Below are 22,994 nucleotides of genomic sequence, written 5' to 3'. Positions count from 1 at the left end.
TATGTGATACTTTATATGTATACCCAAGTTTGATTTGTCCTTGTCATTCTCAGGGCACAGACCATAGAAGTCTGCCCAGCACTGTTCTTGTCCTAAAAGTTTTGAAGCTAACATTGAAGCCCCTTAAAATTTACACTCCAGTCCATCCCTATCTATTCAGTTATGATCAAGGCGTAGACAGTAGAAGTCTGCCCAGCACTGGTTTTGCTTCCCAGTTACCGGCGTTCTCACCCAATCTCCGCTAAGATTCCGTAGATCCATTCCTTCTAAACAGGATTCCTTTATGTTTATTCAACGCATGTTTGAATTCCATTACCATTTTCATCTCCACCACCTCCCGCGGGAGGGCATTCCACGTATCTACCACCCTTTCCATGAAAAAATACTTCCTGACATTACTCCTGAATCTGCCTGCCCCCCTTCAATCTCAATTCATGTCCTCTAGTTCTACCACCTTCCCGTCTCCAGAAAAGGTTTGTTTGCGGATTAATACCATTCAAATATTTAAATGTCTGTATCATGTCACCCCTGTTTCTCCTTTCTTCCAAGGTATACATATTTACACATGCAATTTCTAGAAAGTTTTATAGAATCAAGGGGAGAATGTCCAATTATGTGTTTTTATAAAATTGTTGTAGGATTATCCTGTTTGAACAAATTAAGGGGACCTATTTCTAAGCTGCATCAAGTGCTAGCATATGCTTAATGCAGGATGCATTAAAGCATTCTGCTTTAGTTGTACCATTCGCACACGCAAACTGCTGGAATTCTATATAGTGCGCCTAGAGATCCACGCCAAAATCTAGGTGTATTCTATAACAACATGAGTAACTTAATTGGCTTAACAAGCTAATCAGCATTGATAACAGCACTTAACAAGCAATAATGAGTACTAATTGTCAATAATTAGAATTTACATGCATAACTCGCTAGGCATATTCTGTAACAAACCACCTAAATTCTAATGCACACAGTTCAAAAAGGGCATGGTTATAGGTGGGGGAAATGGGCATTTTGTGGATGTTCCAAAATTTACACTCGTTGTTTTAGAATATAGCCCAGGGCGCGTAAATCTACGCACAGGGATTTATGCCACATTTTTGTAAATGGAGGCATGTAGTTTTAGGCGCTGGGATTTCAACTAAGTGTATTCTATATACCGTGCCTAAACCTAGGCACCACTTACAAAATACTCTTAGGTAGAAATGTTTACTGTGCAGATCTTTTAGGCACCTTTTATAGAATCTGGCCCTCAGTGTATGGTATTTATTTGAGAGGGTGCATGTCAGGGGCAGAGAATGGGTATGAAAGTACTATTCAGGTATTGTCAATCCTCTCTAAATTCATCCCTCTTCCAACCCCTTACTATTTTGCTTTACTTACAATACTCACCCTCTTTCCACTCCCTACCTCGACTATTCTCCTACCTCACCCATCTTATTTACCCACATCTAAGTGACTACCTCTTTTCACTATACAACAACTGTATTCAATCTATGTTTATTTTGTAAACCTATTATACTATGTAAGCCGCATTGAACCTGCTAATAAGTGGGAAAGTGTGGGGTATAAGTGTTACAAATAAATAAATTACCAGTGTGCTAACTGGTCAGCTCATCCATAACACAGGAGCCTTTTAAAGCTCCTGTGTTAATTTTTTTAAATGGCCAGAAACAAACAAATAGAAAAAAACCTATTTTACAACCACACTAGAAATGGACTTACCCCCAAAATCTATATATGGTGCCTGAAAATCCACGCGGAAAATGAAGTGTATTCTATAACAATGCGCATAACTTAATTAACTAGCTAATCAGCACTGTTAATTGGATGTTAAGCAATTAGCACAAATTGCCATTGAGATTTACACACACAGCTTGCTAAGTGTATTTTAGGTGCGCCTAAACTCTAAGTTGCATAGTTGGAAAGGGAGCATGGCCATGGGCGGGGTGTCAGCATTTCTAAAATCTATGCATGTTATTATAGAATACATCCGATCTGCTCCTAATTTAGGCGTCGGGATTTACACCAAGTAAAACGTGACCTAAATGGACACAACCAAATTTGGTCACATGACAAGCCGCTTAGCGTATTCTATATATTGTGAGGAAATTTAAGCCTATTCTATAAAATGTAGGTGTACTTTAGAGAATATACCTAGGTGTCATTTTTTTTCCGCGCAGATTTTTCAGGCACTGGGTATAAAATCTAACCCTCAGTGTGTGGGAAAGTCCTGCGTTAGGGCATGCTAAGTCAATATACTAGCACAGCTTAGAAAAAGGGCCCCTTAATTATCTAAGTGGTCCTTTTACTAATCTGCATTAGTTGCTAATGAATGCCTAAGAAACAACAAGGCAAGCGATCCGCAAACTCCACCGTGGAAAGCAAAATAGCAGATCAGCAACAGATATTTGAAAACTTTATTAGTAGTACCATATACCAGAATATTGCCCGACACAGGCCGTGTTTCGCCCAAAAGGGCTGCGGCAGGGGCTATGGTGTACACTGTGTTATGGAATGCTTGTACAGCAGTTGATGCTATCTTCTTACTGTGCTCACCCAAATCAGCAAACCTGCAGATAAGTGCACATCAGGGAAGCTCAAACATTTATTCCGCTCCCACATGCGGGTCACCGCTGCCTCCTCCTAATGCAGCAAAAACTGACTACTGCACTACAGCATCACACAGTAATTTAGAATGGGGTAAATTATATAAGCTGCGCCTAAAAATTGGCACCAAAAATTAAATGAGCTTAGCATGAGTCTATAAAAGGTATGTATCACTTATAGAACTGCGCTTAGCACTAAGCTACGCCTAACTGCATATGGCTGCAATTAGGCCCGTTATAAGCAGGCTTAAATACTGGTGCCTAAGTTAGGTGCACTTAGCCATGATTCTGTATTAACACACATAAAACATGGGAACACCCCCACAAATGCCCCTAAACACACTCCCAAATTGTTACATGCAATAGAATTTAGGAGCATTCCGTTATAGAATCAGAGATGCTCATAAATCCTAATTATTGCCAATTAGTGCTGATAATTGGTTAATTGCCAATTAGTGGCACTGATTGGCTTGTTCAATTAAGTTGTACACACAATTTGGCCATGTGGACAAATTAGCATTCACAATTTTAGGTGCTAAATAGAGAATTCAGGGGAATGTTTGCACATTAACCTCATGCTAAATCATTTTTGGTATTTTTAGGGGGCATGTCAGAACCAGTTAGTGCACCTACATTACCACATGCTAACTGGTTAGCGCAAGGATAATGCAGGGACAAGTAGCACCCTTGTGTGTGTCTCTCTCTCTCTCTCTCTCTCTCTCTCTCTCTCTCTCTCTCTCTCTCTCATAGGTTAAACAAGTAGCACCCTTCTCATGGTTTCTGTCTCTGTCTCATGGTAACAGATGTCACAATGTCTGAATTTAACTCAAAATAATTACTAGCCTTGAATATTTTCTCAGAAAAGTTAGGCAGTTGGTCTAATGACATATAAAAATTCCTTATGATCTTCCTGTGAATCAGAACCGATCCAATCACTAGTCCATTTTTCCAAACAATTATGTATTTGCAGATCCTATACCTCATTTTTGAAAGCAGATGAGAAGTAGCTTGTTATGCAATACAAAAAAAACTGTTAAAATAAAGCCAAAAATAGAAAGAGAAGTGACCATAACTAAACCGATAAATGTGCTAACATGCAAACTTTTGGAATCACTCAGTTCTCTTTAGGCAACCTTATGTTTTCTTCGTCTCAATTTGAAGTGTTCATAAAATTCATCAAACATCCATTTTGGATATTTTAAACTGGTATACGATGAAAGAGAATAGGAGAATGTGAACAGTGAACTGGTTCTTAGGGTTCAAAATTCAAACAGGTGTTTAATTTGCTTTGATTGTATTCATGAAGTTAAAAACAACACAGAGGTGATATTGCCAATCACATTTCTGCCTATGGTGTCCCACTCGTGTGGCCTCCACTGATCTCTGATCTGAGACCAAGAAGAACATAAGAAATACAAGTAAATATCTCATGTCCTAGGAGTTCAATCCTGCCACTGACACTTGATTTCTTTTACATTTTAGAGTCCAACTATTACCTCACCCTTTCCTCTTGTCCTACTACTACTTAACATTTCTAAAGCGCTACTAGGGTTACGCAGCGCTGTACAGTTTAACATAGAAGGACAGTCCCTGCTCAAGGAGCTTACAAATGTACAGTCGGTCAAATAGGGGCAGTCAAATTGGGCAGTCTAGATTTCCTGAATAGAGGTATAAAGGTTAGGTGCCGAAGGCGACATTGAAGAGGTGGGCTTTGAGCAATGATTTGAAGATGGGCAGGGAGGGGGCTTGGCGTAAGGGCTCAGGAAGTTTATTCCAAGCATAGGGTGAGGCGAGGCAGAAAGGGCGGAGCCTGGAGTTGGCGATGGTGGAGAAGGGTACTGAGAGGAGGGATTTGTTCTGTGAGCCTTTCTTACCTGTTGTTTCTATCTACAGTGTGAAATACCTCAACAGTCCCATCTTTTGCTGTAATTCTGAAACATTCATTTCAAACCTATGAACTCCAAACGAGCTTCATGAATAAAACTAAGCTCACTCTCCAATTCACCACCTTATTTACCTGTCGTGCAATAAATAGGTTAATAGGTTCCAATATTGTCAGGAAGCACTAAGGGAGAAATTCTCTAAATGGCACTCAAAAATTCAGTGCTGAAAGAAAAACAGTATGCTATAAGGGGCATTTCGAGATCAGCACCCTTTATAGAGCAGTGCGTAGTGCTGGGATTCATGTTCAACTTTGGGCGTGAGGGGTTACACCAACTGAAACCATGTATAAATCCCAGCATGCAAGTTGGGCCTGGATCCCCCAAATTCTATAACACTGCACATTTTAAGCAAATGCCCTTGACACGCCCATGCCCCTCTCATGACCACACCCCCTTTGCCAATCCATGCGGAAACACATGCTATTCTATAAATGTGTATGTATGTGTGTGGAGTGGAGAAGTAGCCTAGTGGTTAGTGCAGTGGGTTGAGAATATGAGGAACTGGCTTCAATTGTCACTGCAGCTCCTTGTGACCTTGGACAAGTCACTTAACCCTCCATTACCCCAGGTACAAAAACAGATTGTGAGCCTAGCAGGGACAGAGAAAAGTACCTGCACAGAATATGTAATCTGCTTTGATTGTAAGGCAGAAAGGTGGTACGTCAAGTACAAGACCCTTGACCCTTTTTATGTGGATCTGCCATTTTGGCACCTTGAATCTGTTAGAATGCTTTTTTATGCTGAAACTCTTGCACAGAAGTAGCACCATATATATAGAATTTCCCCTTTAACACTTCCTATATAATCAGTTAGGGACTAGATTATATATAATCATGCCTAAAAATTTGGCACTGAAAAAATATGCCTAGGCGTACTTTTTAAAATATGCCTAAATTTCCACGCAGTTTATATAATACTAGCCGTTGAGCCCCTAAAAACGGGCTAGTATAGGAAAGAGGGGGTTGAAAGCCCCTTCCCGTCACCGCTGCAAGGCCCCCCCCCTGCCGCCGAGCTCGCCTCTCCCCGAGTCGCCACCACCCCTCCACCCGGCCGGGCCCTCGCTCCGCTATTGAAACATCAAGGGAACACAGCACACAGCTGTGCTCTGCTGAGCTGCCGTCGGCCTTCCTTCTTCTTCTCTGCCTGAGTCCCGCCCTCGTGTGATGTAACATCGTCGAGGGCGGGACACAGACAGAGAAGAAGAAGGAAGGACGGCAGCTCAGCAGAGCACAGCTGTGTGCTGCGTTCCCTCGCTGTTTCAATAGCGGAGCGAGGGCCCGGCCGGGTGGAGGGGGGGTGGCAGCAGTGACTCCGGGTGGGGGGAGCGTTAGTGACGGCGATTTCATCCCTCGCAAATGCGCAGTAGAGACCCTCTCTGTTCCGCCCCGTCATCACGTATTGACGCGGGGGCTGGGCAGAGAGGGTCTCTACTGTGCATTTGCGAGTGAGTACGACACTCGCCATTTATATGTTTGATTCTGAATGCCCATCCATGTGACTAAATTTAGTTGCAAGCAGTTACACCAAGTAAAACTTGGTGTAAATGCCAATGCCTAATGGGTCTTTTTACTAAGGTGCGCTGAAAAATGGGTTGCACTAGTGTAGGCATGTATTTTGGGTGCACACAGATGCATTTTGCAGCACGCCTGTAAAAAGGCCTTTTTTTAAATAAAAACTGGTGCACATCCATTTTGGGTCTGAGACCTTACTGCCACCCATTGACTTAGTGCTAAGGTCTCATGCGATAACCGTGCGGTAATCATCTACATACACAGAATGACAATTACTGCCTGGTTTCCACCACATCCCAGAAAATAAAAATTATTTGCAGTGGACGTGCGTAAAAAATGAAATTACCGCCCAGGCCATGTAGTAGCCATGCAGTAACTCTTGAACTGACGCACGTTGGGCACGCATAGGTGCCTACGTGGCTTAGTAAAAAGGCCCCTAAATTAGGTGCAGACCGGGTGTATTCTATAACAAAGCACAAAGATTTTAGAAATGTACATGACCCACCAATTCCATGCCCACGGCCGTGCCATCTTTTCAACTATATGACTTAGAATTTACATGCATCATGTTGTGGAATACACTTAGCTAGTTGTGCGTGTAAATTCTAATTAAAGCCAATTAGTGTCAATAATTGCTTAATTGGCAATTATCTGTGCTGATTGACTTAACTGATTAAGTTGCATGCAGAAATCCAGAATACAACCGGATTTGCACGCAACTTAAGTCACACTGTATAGAAACCAGGGGTTAGTGCATGGTAAGTGCAACACATTCCATGCCAAACACTTTCCATGCCCATTTTCTACCTATGCCCCACCCAGTTCCACTCCCTTCCAAAAAATGGCCTTAACGCACGACTTACCATACGTTAACTGTAAAAATACTGTGTTGCCTGTTCACACATATGTGCATGTGTGTATGTGTGTGTGCAAGAATGAATACCTTGAATTAGCATCAAACTGGGGGAAAACGCATTAATTTATTCATCTTAATCTTTACATTAATGAACTTTGGTTTATTTTTGCACATTTTTTTATGTTTTGTAAAGCATCAGTCTTGGGTTTGGATATTATCTGCTCTTTAAAAACTGTTCTGGCATTAAAAATATTTCAATTTATCTCTATTGGGCAGATAAAATAATAAGTAACTGATGCTGTACTGCAGCTTTTTTGGCCCCAAGGTAATTTTGCCCTACAGGTGGCCCAGCAATAATTGCTGTTAGCAGTTTGGATAAACACTTGTGAAGACTTTTTAAAACAGCTGCAGTCCTGTGTTTTCTGGCGGGAACTCTGGGTTCACCTCATTCCTGTTTCATGCTTCTGAAAATGTGTGAAATGCTATCAAATGCAAAAGGTGAAAAGCAAATGATTTTCAAAACTTACTTATACCTCTTCTTTTCTTTAATCTACAATCTAATCTTCTTTTCTCACTGCTACAAATCTACAAAACCATAATATTTCCACATGTGAATACATAAAAATTGTTAGAAGGCCTAAAGGTAGGCCCCATAAGCAGAGAATGAGCTGCAGCTATTGGGCCTCGGAGCCCTATTCACTGATAAAAACGTTTGCTGGTTAAACGTAACTGGTGGACTCAGAAAACACTACTTTCCAGCTAGAGATGTTTTCTTTTTAAATAGGACGTTAACATTAACTTGAATTAGCAAGTCTATTTTTGAAAGCGACATGAATTACAGACGTTAAAGACTTATGTGTGGATTTAAATGCCCTTTAAAGTGTAGGTAGGGTTGTTGTTTTGTGCTTGATCTTTTGTGAGTGTGTGTTTCTTTGTTTGTTTGCTTTTTACAAGCTATGATACCAGATATAAAAGCTGGCAGGTGGATCTCAAAACTGAACAACGCACACGGAGTTCCTTTCATGTTTGCTTGTCACATATGTCCCTTGCTACATTTTGTTCTGGGGGGTGAGGGTGGGGGGGGGGGTGTTTGATATTGTCAAGTAGGTGTCCCTTATAAACATGAACAGTTCTTAAGCGCCAACTGAAAGCGAAATAAACCTAATCACAGGCTAAAGTATGAGAAAGTTTGTCAAAGATGCTTCGATATCGCTGCCGCTCACAGAATATTAAATTACAATAAAGTAAGATCCGTGAGGAACAAAGCCCAACACAGCACATTGAAACTCACGCCCCGTGCTTTTTCTGTGATTACTTTCTAAGACGCCGTCCAATATATATAAAACCTAATTTCCAGTAATGGACTTAGAGAAACAGTACAGAAAAGGGGAAGAAAGTGTCTTCGTAGAATTATTTTCAAAAAGTAACAAGCAGGGACAGTTTTACGCCTCCATGAAGGGCAAATGATTTTTAATTATTTCATGACCGATTTTCTGTTTTCAGAAATCTAAATGTATCTGCAATACGTGAAAAGTACTCTACCGTGATTTTCTCAGCTAGCTTTATTATTGCTTATCTCATCATTCTCCATTGAGTCAGTCAAACTGGAATTAAAAATAGGGAAGGAAGCAGATGGGGGGGGGGGGGGTTGGTTTTCTGTTTCTTTCTCAATAGAACATAGAATTTGGGACATGGAATGTGGACGAGCAGGAAAACAAACGTTCGCCTACTGAGCTGCAATCTTCAAAGTTCCTCTAGGGGGAGATAGCGGACTAACATTCCTCCTCTAACCTCTACTGTCAGATGGAAGTGGTGAAAAGGGACAGCTTTTTACCAGGCAAAAGCGAGCAAATGGGATAATGCACTTTCAAATAACCCTAGTTAAATACAATTTCTGTAATGCAGCGAAAGCTACACCCGGGTGTACTTTTTTTTTATTCTGTAAATAAATTGAATTCCTGGGCAATTATTAATTTGATCATATTAAGCAATGCTTCATTTCCTAAAGCTGCAGGTGTTAGTAGGATCTTGCTGTTAGTTTGTTAATGCAAGAATCATTCGGATCTAGAGGTTTTCCTTTCCTCTCAATTAAGTCAATTCAATAGAACTAAAGAGCTCGTAAAAAATCATGAATAATTTACTCGGGATCGGCGATTAACCCATCAGGTTTTAAACCCCATCGATGTCAGTGAACCTGTAATAAAAATTAACTTAGCGTAATTTTAATAAATGGTATATTGCCGCTTCCATTGTCTAATTAATGGACTTTCAAGGGAGGGGAAATCAGTAATTAAGCCGGCAGATAAAAGTAGCCGTGAGTCCCTAGTGCAAGTAGATTTTGAAGCGTAGATTTTTACTTCGGCTTCGCACAAACACACACACTTTCCCTTAATTCTCATTCTTTATTTTTTTTTTTCTTTAGTATTTTCGTATATAAATGCATACCTCCTCTCTAGCCTGTTTATATGTTCTCATCCTTTCCTTTAAATGCTCCCCCCCAACACACACTTAATATACATGTATGCTAATGACTGTCTTTTTTTTTCTAGAACTGTTCATATCAATACAAATACATATGAAAGGGAAACTGGCTACGAAATTTCAAAGAGTAAGGGATAGTCAGTTCTCTAATTATAGAGGTCTGTATTCATTATTTGGAAGGGAATATACTTACGATTTTGTTTATACAGATCATGTTTGTACTATCTTGAGTTAACCAATTTGTTTTATTATGTGGTTTTTAAACATATTTTTTATGTTGTTCATGACTAGCCAAGGAAAGAAGAGGATATTCCATGGGTGAGAGGCATTAGAATAAAATGCTGATTTTTTAAGATAGGATTGTATCTTTGATGACCCAGTTTCCCTTAAAACGTTAGTTTCTATGTTATACTGGGATCGACCCATAACAAAACAAAAATAGGTAGACTTCTAAAATTAATATTCAACAGAAAATCGTTCAACTTAAAACAGAATCTGGCAACTTAAGCAAACACATTAAACAATCTAATTTTTAGAAGAGCTACTTATTTAACATGAAAAAAAAAACAAAGTGACTCTTTAGACTTATTGCTCTGTTAGCAGGTTTTTCTAGAAAGAATCACTTCACATCAAACACAAGAAGAATAAAATGCGCATATATTGTTTTCAGAAATCTCTTTCAATATGTCCCATCTCCAAAATTCGTTGTAATAACTGTTTCAACCGTAGGCACTTTCAAGGAGCAGCGTTTTTTCCTATTTTCCCATGATCTCGTTATTAAGAGAGGGGTGGGTGTATTAAAAGGGTTTTTTTCTACGATTTCCTGTCCATTTGTAGGGGGGGTAGAATCGTAGAGCATCTGGTCCTGAAAGCATTAGAAGGGGATGCGAGATTAAGGGAAAGCAAAGTCCAATATTCAAGTCTTCTGTTCCATAGTGCCTAATTGAAGTTTAGGTACCACTCACTCAATGCTGGGAATTCAGAGACTACAGTAATACAAACCTAAAACACAAACTAGATTAGGGGAGGTTGTTGAACTAGTAAGGGTAAGGATGAGGGTAATGCTTTTGATATATCGCCTATAAACAGGTGCTTACTAGTACCTAGATCTTAGTGCAAGCGCATTGCCTAAGGTCTAAAAATAATTTTGGATCACATATTAAACTTTATTGTAAAGTCAATAGTCGAGATAAAACCTTTTAAAAAGTTTTGAAAGTGCGCTCAAATCAATAAGCAAGATCTGTAGCTTACTTATCAATTACATTAAATCTAGCAACAGAACAGCTTTATATCAAGTATTTCAGGAAATTTTGCAACCGGATGTAAAGAATTAATTTAAATGTGTGAATAGAAAACATACATAGGTTCATCGATACTTTATTAATGAATGTATTTATTTTCATGTTAGGGGGGGGGGGGGAGAAAATAATTCCAAAACATAGGACCTGGCTTTTTTGATAGATAATCTGCAGGGCCTTTGGTATGCAGGAAACATCTATCATTTTCGAGATACATTTAACTGTTTTGATATTCAAGGAAGGCTAGACGTGAATGAATAATATACTGCAGGCTGTGGGAGGTTTTGGTCGAAATCACAGAGGGACTATTTTTATTCAGAACTCTTTACAGGTGCTCCCGCGTTCTCTAAGCTTTCAGGCATTGATTTACTGGCCTACAAAACCATCAAACTCCAATCCAACAAAGCGAAAGAAGAAATTATGATCACAGAGGCACTCTAAAAAGAAAGAGAGAGAGAGAGAAAGCCCAGAGAGGGAAAAAAATCTTTTTGAAGTTCCGGCTTCCTTCTGAGCTATTTTCCACTTGTCAGGATCCATCCACATCTAAACTCCATCAACCTAAATTTACCAGCCCGCTACAAATTAGGGCTGTTGGAGTACAAAAAAAAAGCCAGTTCCATTTGTTCTACAAATAGAAAAATATCTTCGACTGCCTCAATATGCCCTTATTCCTTTACCACAGTGGCTATGTTATATCCATTAATGCACTGAGTTCTAGGAATCAGCAAGTGAACAAATAAAATTATCATTTTATGTGCTAAATGTCCTTAAGAATTTGTTTTATCTTATTTTAATTTGCTTATGGATATCATAAAATGCATGTTGAGAGCAAATATTTAACGGTACAAATAATTAGTCTTAACATCCACAGATCTACTTTTTTTAGTTTTTCCCAACTTTCAATTTTGTGTATAACTTGATGGTAACAAAAGGGAGGAAAGGAATAAACGAGTGGAACCTGGAATGGGAAATGCAATTTGTTCTCCAGAGTGTTTTCTTTAAGTGGGTAAAATCCAGTTATTTTTTCCTTGAATGAAAGCCGTTTTAGATAAAAACAAGACAAGGACGTAACTCTAGTGATAAGTACAAGTCCCACGCTGCTGGAACTGGTATGGTAGGTCCAATCTGGGAGGGGTCTACTTTTAACCAAATATAAACAAAAACATGGCGAGAGTTACTGCAACCGTAATGTTACTGGCAGGTTTATAATCTTTCCACACACGCACAAAGCCAGAACTCTCAGATTCTTATTGCATTATAAATTCAGTGTTATATTCTAAATCAGCACTATATGTGAAATTTTCCTGTGTTCCTTTTACTGATAATCTATTTTGTGATTATATTTCTCATATCCTCCCCTATGCTTTCGAATTGTATTTCAGAAATATTTATTATCTGATAGTTTTAACAGTTTCATCGGACCTATTCTAAAATAGGTCGCTAAGAATTTTATGAACTACTATCCTACATATCCTAACTCTTCCTTTCCCTCACTAAGTTCTCCCCAATTGTCTTTACCATACATGTATCTCACTCTACCATAACATCACCTTGATATTACTCACACCTTGTATTTGTTCACACCGGAATCGGTTAACGCCGATTACGGTACTATTGTAAGCCACATAGAGCCTGCAAAGAGGTGGGAAAATGTGGGATACAAATGCAACAAATAAATAAATAAAACTACTAGAAAAATTCGAATTGAACTGCTTTATGTACATTTCCCAAGTCATAATTTATGTAACTCAAAATTTTAAGTGTAAAGAATTTACCATAAACATGATTCTGATACATTTCTGGTTACTACAGGTAACGAGATACGATCAAATATGACTAAATTCATTTTGAACTATTGGGAAAGACCATAACCTAATACCACTACAGAGTTTCACAGTGAAGATACTGTTAGTCCATTGAAGTGTTCTACATTTGGAACCTGATTAACAAAACTTCACCTAAACCTCAATACAAAATAACTTAGGACATGACTGCAAACAGCTGCTTTTACAGGCTGCAACAACGGTTCAATAAGGCAGCCAAATTAAATAGTCACTAAATCCCACCCCCATCCCCGCAAGAAAACACACACACACACCCACACAACAAGGAAGGATTTTTCTTAAATCTAAATCCTTTATTTGACGACCAATGATAAACGCCTAACTTTTTTAAGCCTCCGAAGTCGCTTTTGTTAAAAGTTCGTTCCGATTTGTGTATTTGGATAAAGATTGTCCAGCAGAAACTTGGCTGCTGACCTGAATTCACAGCTCACTGAACTGCGTTTTCTCTCCTTAACTGGTGAGGATAAGGAAGGGATGGTGAGGGGAAGGCGACTACTTCAAAACATGCCAAATGCCACCTAAAGAGAAAAGTACTAGTTTACTAGCATCTGTAATTACCAGTTTGACAGCACTTGAACCAAATAATTATGCGCTGCTAAACTATGATTATCAGTCTAGCTTTAATAAATGGCAAAACCATTGCAGGTAATCAAGGGGGGGGGGGAACCCTGCATTCCAAATAAAAAGATGAATCATTTTTACAGAGAATTTGGCTTGGCCTACCTGCATTGTACGCTGCCAGGTCTGCCCCAGGCCCAGGGCTTTTTCTTTTTCTGGGTCTTCCTTTCTGAACAGTCCCCACACCGTTGTAATAAGGCAGTCCCAAAGAATTAGACCCAGCTCCGAGTCCCGAGCCCTTCCCGGAAGCTACATCCGAATGATTGAAATGAACTTGAAATTCTCCCTGAAGTAAAGTCTCAAAGTGAAGGCGACAGTACACTAAGTTGTCCTTCATCCCGAAGTGGTCACCTGTGGTCAGCATTTTGTTGCAAGTGGTACAAGTGAAACAGTTTAAATGATACACCAGATCCCTAGCTCTCATCACCATTTCTGACGCCGAGATTCCTAGGTGACATCTGGCACATCTTTGTACTGAAAATCTCCTGAAAATAAATAAATGATAAATAATGAAAACTTGTATATTGTATAACATATTCGAAATATACAGTTTGTAAACTCTGGTTTGTTATATAGCTGTTAATTAGTCTACACCCGAAGAAAAGCTTGCACATTCAATGGTTTATACTCAATTTCTCTTGGCTAGATAGTGTTCCAAACATTTCAAAACGAACTAAAGGTGAATTTAGGGCTATGTAGGAGGAATCAGCTGTGCTGGTATTCTTTCCAAGGATTAAAGGCCTTGAATATGCAGAAGCTGATTAGCACACCCTGCGCTGATAGGGATTCACCTCATGTCTACACCGTTCTCAACCAGGCTTTCACATCCACCAACTTCATCTCCTTTCACTTTTTTTTTTAAACCTCCTTTATCCTTCTCTTGGCTTCTGGTAAATGCAATTAAGATTTACACATGATTTCAGCAGGAGTTTTTTGTGATTCGCCTCTCTCTGAAGATTAAACCAACCGGTTTTTTTTATTATTTTTTGGTTAACTTCAGTCTTGCTGAGGGTTTTTCTGCACTTAACCTTTGTCCTTCTGTTAATTCATCATACTTTATTTGCCAGGTTGTTTTAAGGCCTTCTCAATGAGTTAAAACTTTTAGATATTAAAGAGCAGGCGCATGCTTCCAAGAAGGTTGGGATAATCTGCACATAGCATGTGGTTAATGCCCAAACACCAATGACCTGGGAAGGTCAGATATTTTGAACCCCTCGTTTTGGTAGCTGTGTGGATTATTGCAAAACGTGGTTTTAAGACCTGGAGGAAACCTGAGTATTGGCTTAGGTATGCTTGCTGATTACAGGAAAAGGACAGAGGCTTAAAACAGGCTACCAGTTGAGATGGGGTAGGCCAGAATTTTGGCATGCTTGGGACAGATAATGGAGGACAGTGGTTGGAACAGGTTGAAAGGGTAGGAAATAGACATGAGGGAAGTGGGGTTAGTTGAAGTATGTGAATTTATCTAGCACAAACGGTAGAGAACCAGAGAGGAAGAATCTCACCTAGCAGACTGAATAGGCCAATTGGCTTTTAGATGCCATAATTTATTGTGTTGCCTTGTTAACCACCTGGTTATCTATAACTTGTCAACCTGACCTATTATCACATACCGCAAAACTGCTATTAACCCGTTTTGATCAACCCAAAACCCAAAGTTCTGCAGGTCACTTACATTCTTTGATCATTATAATGGAGCAGATTTTTCCCCATTCCCATTATCAGGGGAAAAGTCCTTGGAAACTCTGAGTTATATTGTGAAAGTGTTACCCAGCCTAACCTCTGAGAGCCACCTCTGTCTTTTTAGGTCCTTCAGTCCCCATATTCATCACACAAATTCGACAGCCGATCCAAATAGAACTAACGTTTCGATTTTTTTTTTTTAATATGAAATGCTTGAACGTGAATGTGATTATGAGGCCCTAATCAAATAATTCCTTCTCAATTAATAATATTATTTTGACTTTTGATAAGCCATATCGCAAATAAACATGTAAGGTATAACAGCTGGATGATAATTCATTAAATTAAGGGGGGTTTCCCAAAAAATATATACATGCTTAGGCCGATTCAAAAAGAACAAGCTAAGGCTCTGTAGGAGAGAAATCCTAAAGCTTTCTCCCTAACAAAGGCTTCCTTCCAATTCTGCAAAATAAGCCAATAAGGCCCTTTGTGAATGGAGCAGAAGGATGCAACCTGAAGAGAGATATAAAGCATGGAACAACCAATTAAGGAACAAAGCTGACAACGAATGCAAGTTAGTTTACACATATTTTTAAACTTCCTCGTGTCTGGCGTTATCGGTAAGACGGTTCCAATAGACGGATAGACTTAAGGCTGCGCGCATATACCTGTAGTAGTCTTCTTTGCAGTAGATGCTGCCATCTTTGCTGAAGCAGGTGAGCTCCGACTCCAGGTTCAATTTGCATTCACAGCACTTCAGACAGCGCATGTGCCATTGTTTATCCACAGCTAGGAGGTAATACCGGTCTGAGATCTTCCCTCCGCAGCCAGCGCACAGGGCGGCCCGGTCACTGCTGATTGAAGGCATGGTCTGGCCAGAAACAAGCACAAAAACACGATTAATTCTCCATGCCAGAGAAAAGGGAAAGTGCTTAAAAATCCGGGTGATTCTCCTTAGACTTTACAGCACCAAAACTCAGGCAAATTTACCTCTTTTTTTTTTTTTTTACACTTTTAGAATTGTCTTTCTTTCTTCTAATGCTTCATTCTACTGCTTAAAATTAAAGTGCTGAAACCGATTTCCTGTTGTAAAATAGAGGGAAGAACCAAACTACAGCGTTTCAGAACCCTCAACGGTCTAGAGACGCAAACTTTCCCACGGAGAAGCTAGAGGTCATTCTCAGCAAATTCTGGGACAGTATGCAAAATACAAGTAAGTACATTTTCTGAAGAAAAAAAAAAACATGAGCAGTGGGGAAAAAGCACTCCGCCCCCCCCCCCCTTTCATCGTCTAGCACAAATCAAAACACTAACTTTCTGCTGCTTTTTGGAATTTTTAGACAATAAGAGAATGAGAAACTTCAGACCAAATATTTCGTTTAGCGCTTTTTTTCCTGATCTAATATCAAGAATATTCCTGAAATTCAGGAAGAAGCAAGAAGTGTTGGGAGGAGGGAGTGGTACTTTTTTGGACCTCTTGTTGTTTCCAGGACAATAAACTGAAATTATAACACACACAAAAAAACCAAAATGAAAAGAAAGATCTGTCATGTTTCTCAGATTAGTTTGCCCATCCAATAAAATCAAAATATCTCCCCCAATGCTAGAACTACAAAAGTAATCTCAGGGTCTGAATGTTACATATCTAGGCCATCTGTACTAAACGTGTTCAGCGCACATTTGAAGACAAGATACACTTAAATCTGATCTGCTGATTCTAATTCAAAAGAGGATCGCCCTTTTTTTTAATTAAGCTGCTGTACATCTGACAGTAATGATGTACATTTTCGTTATTCTTTAAGTTATGGATAAATTACTCAGTGAAATATATCAGAGGAAAATACACAACTGTCATAATCACATTGTTTCAGATCAAAAAAAAGAACCCCCCCCCCCCCCAACACACACACACACACACACACACACACACACATTCTAATTTCACACACGGACGTTAAGATCGAAATATGGGGAAAGAAATGAGCAGGTTGTAAAAAATTAAAACGGTGTTCGGTACCGACGTGGAAGTAACAAACTTCAAAATAAGCGCTATATAATTTAACACTTTGGTGTCAAATCTCAGTCCAAATAAACGCATTTCAGTGCCCGCATTATTGAACCAGCCAAAAAATTAAAACCTGCTATCTCTAACGTGACAAGGGCCATTAAAATAAATAATTTATGTTTATTTGAATCTAATTATGGCACTGAGTTGAGACGCTACACCTCTAAGTATAACCTAATAATTGTGTTGTACAAATACCCAGCCCAATCCTGTCTGACTGATGAGTCGTATACAGTATAACTTTTTTTTACATTTGAAGTCCAAAGGCTTTCTTGCAACGTTTTTTCCATGGGCAAAACCTTTGAGAAATACAGCAGGACCAAATATTCCTAAATTACATAGAATGTTTTAAAAATCATGTCAAATGTAGAAACCAATATACCTAAGGGATTTAATAGCTTGAAAATGAGAATTTCATGGATTTTAAACATTAATAGCCTGGTTTTTGTTCATTTGTAAAGGCAACCATACATGCCTTCAATTAACAATGAATGTATGTATATGTCTCTCTTTAAAAAAAAATTTTTAAATAAAGAAATCAGTTCCTACAATGGTTATTCTAAACATAGTTCATTCTAAAGCATGTAGTTATAGAGCAAATTTGGAGTTATACTTCTTTTCATCGCCTAAGGATATAGTACTACACCAAATCTTAGATTATGCTTGTAATCCCTAAGGGAAATTGTCATTTAATGGGTTTTATTGTAATTAGACTAAATAGTTTTTCTAGCTAGCATGAGTTTACATTAAAATTGGCTTTTAACACTTTTTAAAACATTTATTAATTTTAGCCTATTTTATTTTATGTAGTAACATAAATGTTTGCTTTCCATATACAATCGAGTTAAAGTACAATGATATTCCAAAATCCAAATTCAAAAGCAGAAAACCTAGACATCTTCTGCATACCCATATTAATAAATATGTTTATGGACATGGTGGAGGGAGTCATTGTGGGCTACCGTTAAGATGGGTTATTTAACTACAAGTCGTGCTATTTTAGCCTGTGCTAAAATAGCACAATTTGTGGTAAAATAACCGTCTTAACAGTAGCCCGCGTTGATAACTTTCCCCCTTCTTTTGAAACAAACGACAAATTTAACTAAGAAAATATTAAATCTGAAAAACAGCTACAGTTTACCCTTTTGTAGAAAATAGTATATATGAAGATACCGTTTTAAACTTCCTGAAATGTATTTTATTCAGATAACTTATTTTATTTTAGTGTTAAAGAAGTGCTTTCCACAGTACTTACAGATACATAATCGTATCCAAAAGTAACTTACAAAGAGCTTTGTTCACTTAAATGGCAAATTGGCAATCTTTTTATTAAATACGATCTTTAAAATATTATCAGAGTTATTTTTCTTCGTTTGTTTTGAAGAAGAAATTGAAGTCATTGCACAAAGCTTTCAGTCATTGCACTTAATGACAATTTTATTGTTCAAAGAAAACTATAATCAGTACAAGGCGTGTTATGCTGTTTTATTACCCTTTTGAAAAAAAAAAAGATTTACTTTCATCTCATTTCACCTATTTATTTCCATTTCAAAATAATAGACACATCCCGCTTACAGTTAGAAGGCCTCACTATGTGGGTAATTGTCTATCAGTGCTTTCTTAATTATGATTTTCGGTATCAAATCTCCCTCCTTACAGTTTGGACTTCTGTACCAAGCCTTCTCCCTTTCCTGATCGTTTGTTTTACACAAATCTCTTCCAATTCTCTTTTTCTAAACCCCTATTTCCCCTCCCCCACCTCCTCCCTTCCCCCCTTCCGTCCCCATACTCCAGCCGCCTACCGTTTCCGTTTCACCCCGATCTATGGCGGAGCTGATGGCGGGAGCTTCGCTTTTGGATCTGCGGTCCATCTCATCTATGACTCCGTGCATCTCTGCTCCCGACAGGCTGTGGAAAAGCATTGCTGAAGCGCGGAAATTATAGGCGTCTGATTCTTTGGAAATGGCTTTGGATTTGGCCCCCAAAACTTCCATAAGTCGGAGTCCTAATCCATTCATTTAGCGTTCGTTCTCCTTTCCTCCTTCTGATCGTCGCCTTTCTCTTCTTTTCTTACAACCAGTTTTGCAGATGAAAATTTTCTCGAAATCTAAATGCCCGATTCGCCTCCCACTCTGCCTTATTGCTTCTGATCGCTTTCACACAGCAGTGAGGAACATCTTGTCAAAGTTCTGGGTACGTCTGCCCTCCCCCCATCCCCATCCTCATCCCCACCCCCACCCCACAAAAATGTCTCCAACGTTTTCTTTTGAGTAATTTAGCGTACAACTGTTCAAGCAGTATTCTAATTTTCAAAACGCCAAATTAAAAACAAAATCGTAAAAACAGTTAGTTAAAAATGACCCCCACCCTTAAAAAAAGACATAAGTTAGACACGTTCAAATCTTCTGTTAGGAGCATAAAAAAAGAAAACCGTTAACTTGGCAAAACTTGGCAAAACATCTGACTTAAGACCAAAACGAATATCTAACAAAACAGAGGCCAATATATTCGAGTTGGGGAAGAGGTTCGCTATCTGCAGTGGTCACAGTCTAGGATCAGCTTTCTGCAAACAGACATCTCAGAGGTACATTTGTTTTGTGGGGGAGGAAGGTGTATTTTTTTCCCAGGAATCTTGATCAAATTTGTAAAGAAAGGTGAAAGGTCGGGATAGACACAAAACTGAAATATAAAAGGAGTGCAATAAAATGCAAAAAGAAATGAAAAAACAACAAAAACAAGGGGGTTAAGATCTCGAAGCAAAGAACGCTGCTCTTAAAGGTGGCGATGTTTTCTTAAGTTTTTTTTTTTCCTTCGTTCCGCCTGTAAAGCAGAACTGCGTGTTAGTAATTGGGAAGGAGGAGTCCGCTCTGCATTGACTTGGTGTAATCCCTTAAAGTGAGAGCTTCCTCGCTTTATTTCTGCTCCGCAGTCTCAGGCCCTGCCGGCCTCCGTGCCTTTTCTACAGGGCCTCCGACGTCACTACCTGCCTCTTTTCCATTGGCCGCCGCCGGTCACTGGGATTCTTATTATAGCGACGCGAGCTGAAGAAAAGGAGGGGAAGGGAAGAGGGTGGATTGTAGTTTTCTTCTAGCTATCTTTCTATTTCCCCCCACCCCGAAAGCTACACTTCAAAGACACTCTGACCGCTTTATTTACTTTTACCTCCGTTAATATTATTAATATGATCTCGTAGACCATTTGTGGGTTTACAGTTCAATCAAACCCCACCACGCAGTAGACTACAGATGAAAAAGGCAAACAGAAAGGAGTTGAATAAGGGGAGAAGGGGCGGGGCAGGGGAAAAGTCGTAAGATTTTGATTTTGGCAACAATAACACGATTGTTCCTTCAGTTCGCGGTGGACTTTCTGTAAACCCTGAATCTGTAATTAGCATATGTGGTGCTAATATATGGAAGTAAACTGTTCTTGGTAGAGACAGTCCCAAAAACAATACCCCCGATTTGAAAGAGACTTATTCTACTCAGAAGAGTAATCCGATTCGCAATGTTTTATTTGAATGTCAAAAACCTATGTATTGTATTTTCTGCTCTTTTCTCTCTTTTTTTTTTTTTAAGAATTGATTTAAAAAATATTACTAATATCCATGACGCTCCCTTGTAGTCGTGGCTTATTTGGTGACTAGATTAATTATTTTCCTGCAGTATTTTATCTAGAGCGCCCCCGCCCCTTCCCAAATTCTGGCTACAAGATTTTAACTAGTATTACACCACTACACACTCGCGGGAGGAAAATACTTTCATTGCAGTAATAGGAGGAGGATATTTTTTTTCTCTGAATTTCTTCTCACAGTGGTTCAGAAAGCAGAGTTGCTTTGACCTACAGGGTTCATAAATGTACGTAAATCCAGACTACCGCTGGAGAAACAGAAATTTGAAATTTGCTTAATTTGAAATTTGGTCTTCATATTTTCAGGCTTTTGTTCTCGAGGCTTATTTAATTGTTTGCGTGAAAACTAGCATTTCCGACCCCTAACCTCAATACATTTTCAAGAGAAGTACATTTTCAGCTTGACATCAGCGTGTCCTGCGGATTTACAAAGCTTTCAGGAAGCCAGTACAAAGCGGGTTATCTGGACCCTGTGGAACATATTCAGAGGCTCTGCTAGAACAAATGGCTATAAACTTTTTGAAAGAGGCAATTGCACAGGGTTGTCTTTGCTAAGGAGTAGCGGAAATTGATATTTTAACCTTTGTTATCGGGCCAGCAAAATGCACACTTGTGATGTATGTACAAGTGAAATAACTAGAACCCAAAGCCTGGATATTACATTAGTGAGTTATTCCAAAAATCTGCAGATCAAAAGAGGAAACAAATGTTGCAAATATGACCTAGATTATCGAAGTCTGCCTCTATGTTGTCCGGGTATGAATATGTACAATGAAATACATGGGAAAGTAGCTCTGACATTGTCTTTAGTGGATAGGACCTCAGGTGACTTGCAGAGGTGTGGACTAAGTTGGTACAGAAACCAACCAATAACACAGTTCCTCTTCTAAACGTCTTATTTAATCATTCTTCATGTTATCTAATCATTCTCCTTTCAGTACCAACCTCTGTCCATCAGGCTGTAATTGAGATATGGCAGGAAAAGAGTTGGCCTTCTTAATTGCTCCTAAAGGTTTTCGGATTGCATTTTGATACACATACTTTGATAACGCCTGATAACATAAAAATTAAATTAAAAACGATGGAACGCTGCACTGCGAACGGGCGTGCCGAGGGTGCAGGAAGACTTTAAATGGTTCCATTTACAAATCTTGATATTGTCAGTGCAAATAACCTCTGCTACATATCCTGGCACGGGACGACAAAGACATTGTTCATAATGTGTAGTGACAACCAATAATCGTGCTAGTGGAATTTCAACTCATCACTATCTCCAATATAAACTCTAGCTGTATTTGAAGAAGAGGACACATTCATTCATTGAAGCTCATATACAATTTCTCAACTAGCGCTGTGTAAGTGGGTGACAGGTGAACAAATCGTAGGTCTTGAGTTTCTCTACCCTGCCTCTCTGTGGCAACGTCATCATCCCCTATACCATCTGCTACCTACCGAGCAAACAGAGCAGAGACATAATGAGGTACCAGCTTCCACCCGGCTACCGTGACTAACCCCTAACAAAAGAACTCAACGCCTTCTTCAACAAGAGAGACACAAGTCTGAGCTGTGTCTGCTAATTGCTGGGTTTCAGGTTGTCTGTTACACATTTTCAGGGAGCTGGGGAAACTTCCGGGAAGGTTTCTAGCTACTGGGAGAGAGGTGAGAATAAACCTTATACGGGATGCTAAAGGTAAGGAAGACGAAGAGAGAGAATCCAAAAATTAAAAGTAGTTATCTGTGGCTAATTTCAGTGCAGTGAGATCCCTCTGCAGAATCAGAGTGGGGTGAGGGGGCGAAGAGTAAAGTGATTGATCTCTCATATTTTTCCATGCCTCATGGCGTTATTAGATTGCAATATATATGAAGCACATACAATAAACTATGAATTAAAATGTAATTGTAGCTCCGGGCGCCTTTTCATTTTCTACACTGGTGTTATGTCTTCATACATGGTGACTGACATGGGATAATTAATCATTTTACACGCTTTGAAAAATGGGCACACGTCAAAGCAGGCCTAAGTAACAATGCACTGGCAAACCAGCAACAGATTAGAGTTAAATTTATTAAACCAAAATGTAAAAATACAAACAAACAAATAACAACTTAGCTGATGCATTCAGAATGGGGTCTGGCGTGATGGCAATGTTAAATATAGCAACTGAGATGTTCACATTAACTGCAACATGATTTGTTTTATTTATTGTGCTTTTTCTTCATTTTTATAGGCAATGATGTGGCTTTGATGCATGGTGCAGTTTGATGCTTGACAGCAAGAGCGGAACTGCAGCTATCCGAGTCTCTGGAGAAAGGGCAATAAGGCGCCTCAGATTTAGTAGCTTTCCGGCTCTTACTTTGAAACGATCCTGAGAAATGATCAGGCCATTCATCTCTAACATTTTAAACCCAAAACAAGCGAAGCATTTTATTCTGCAGCAGCCTGGTCATTTAGATTCACT

General features: G+C 39.1%; 1 protein-coding gene across 1 annotated transcript in view; it reads right to left on the bottom strand.

Moving 5' to 3' along the window:
- The window catches only part of LHX2 (LIM homeobox 2), a 61,537-nt gene extending 42,511 nt beyond the window's left edge, over positions 1–19,026 (bottom strand). The window contains exons 1-3 of the mRNA XM_030206154.1: positions 18,711–19,026; positions 15,512–15,714; positions 13,266–13,645 (exon numbers count right to left, since the gene is read on the bottom strand). Of these exons, the coding sequence (XP_030062014.1) occupies positions 13,266–13,645; positions 15,512–15,714; positions 18,711–18,926 (799 nt within the window). The 5' untranslated portion in view covers positions 18,927–19,026. The remainder of the gene's footprint in view (positions 1–13,265; positions 13,646–15,511; positions 15,715–18,710) is intronic.
- Between the last annotated feature and the right edge of the window lie 3,968 nt (positions 19,027–22,994).

Source organism: Microcaecilia unicolor, chromosome 6 (genome assembly GCF_901765095.1).
Source record: "Microcaecilia unicolor chromosome 6, aMicUni1.1, whole genome shotgun sequence".
In the NCBI taxonomy this organism is placed as follows: Eukaryota; Metazoa; Chordata; class Amphibia; order Gymnophiona; family Siphonopidae; genus Microcaecilia; species Microcaecilia unicolor.
Note: the sequence above shows the minus strand (reverse complement) of the source record. Positions and strands in the feature narration are given on the sequence as shown.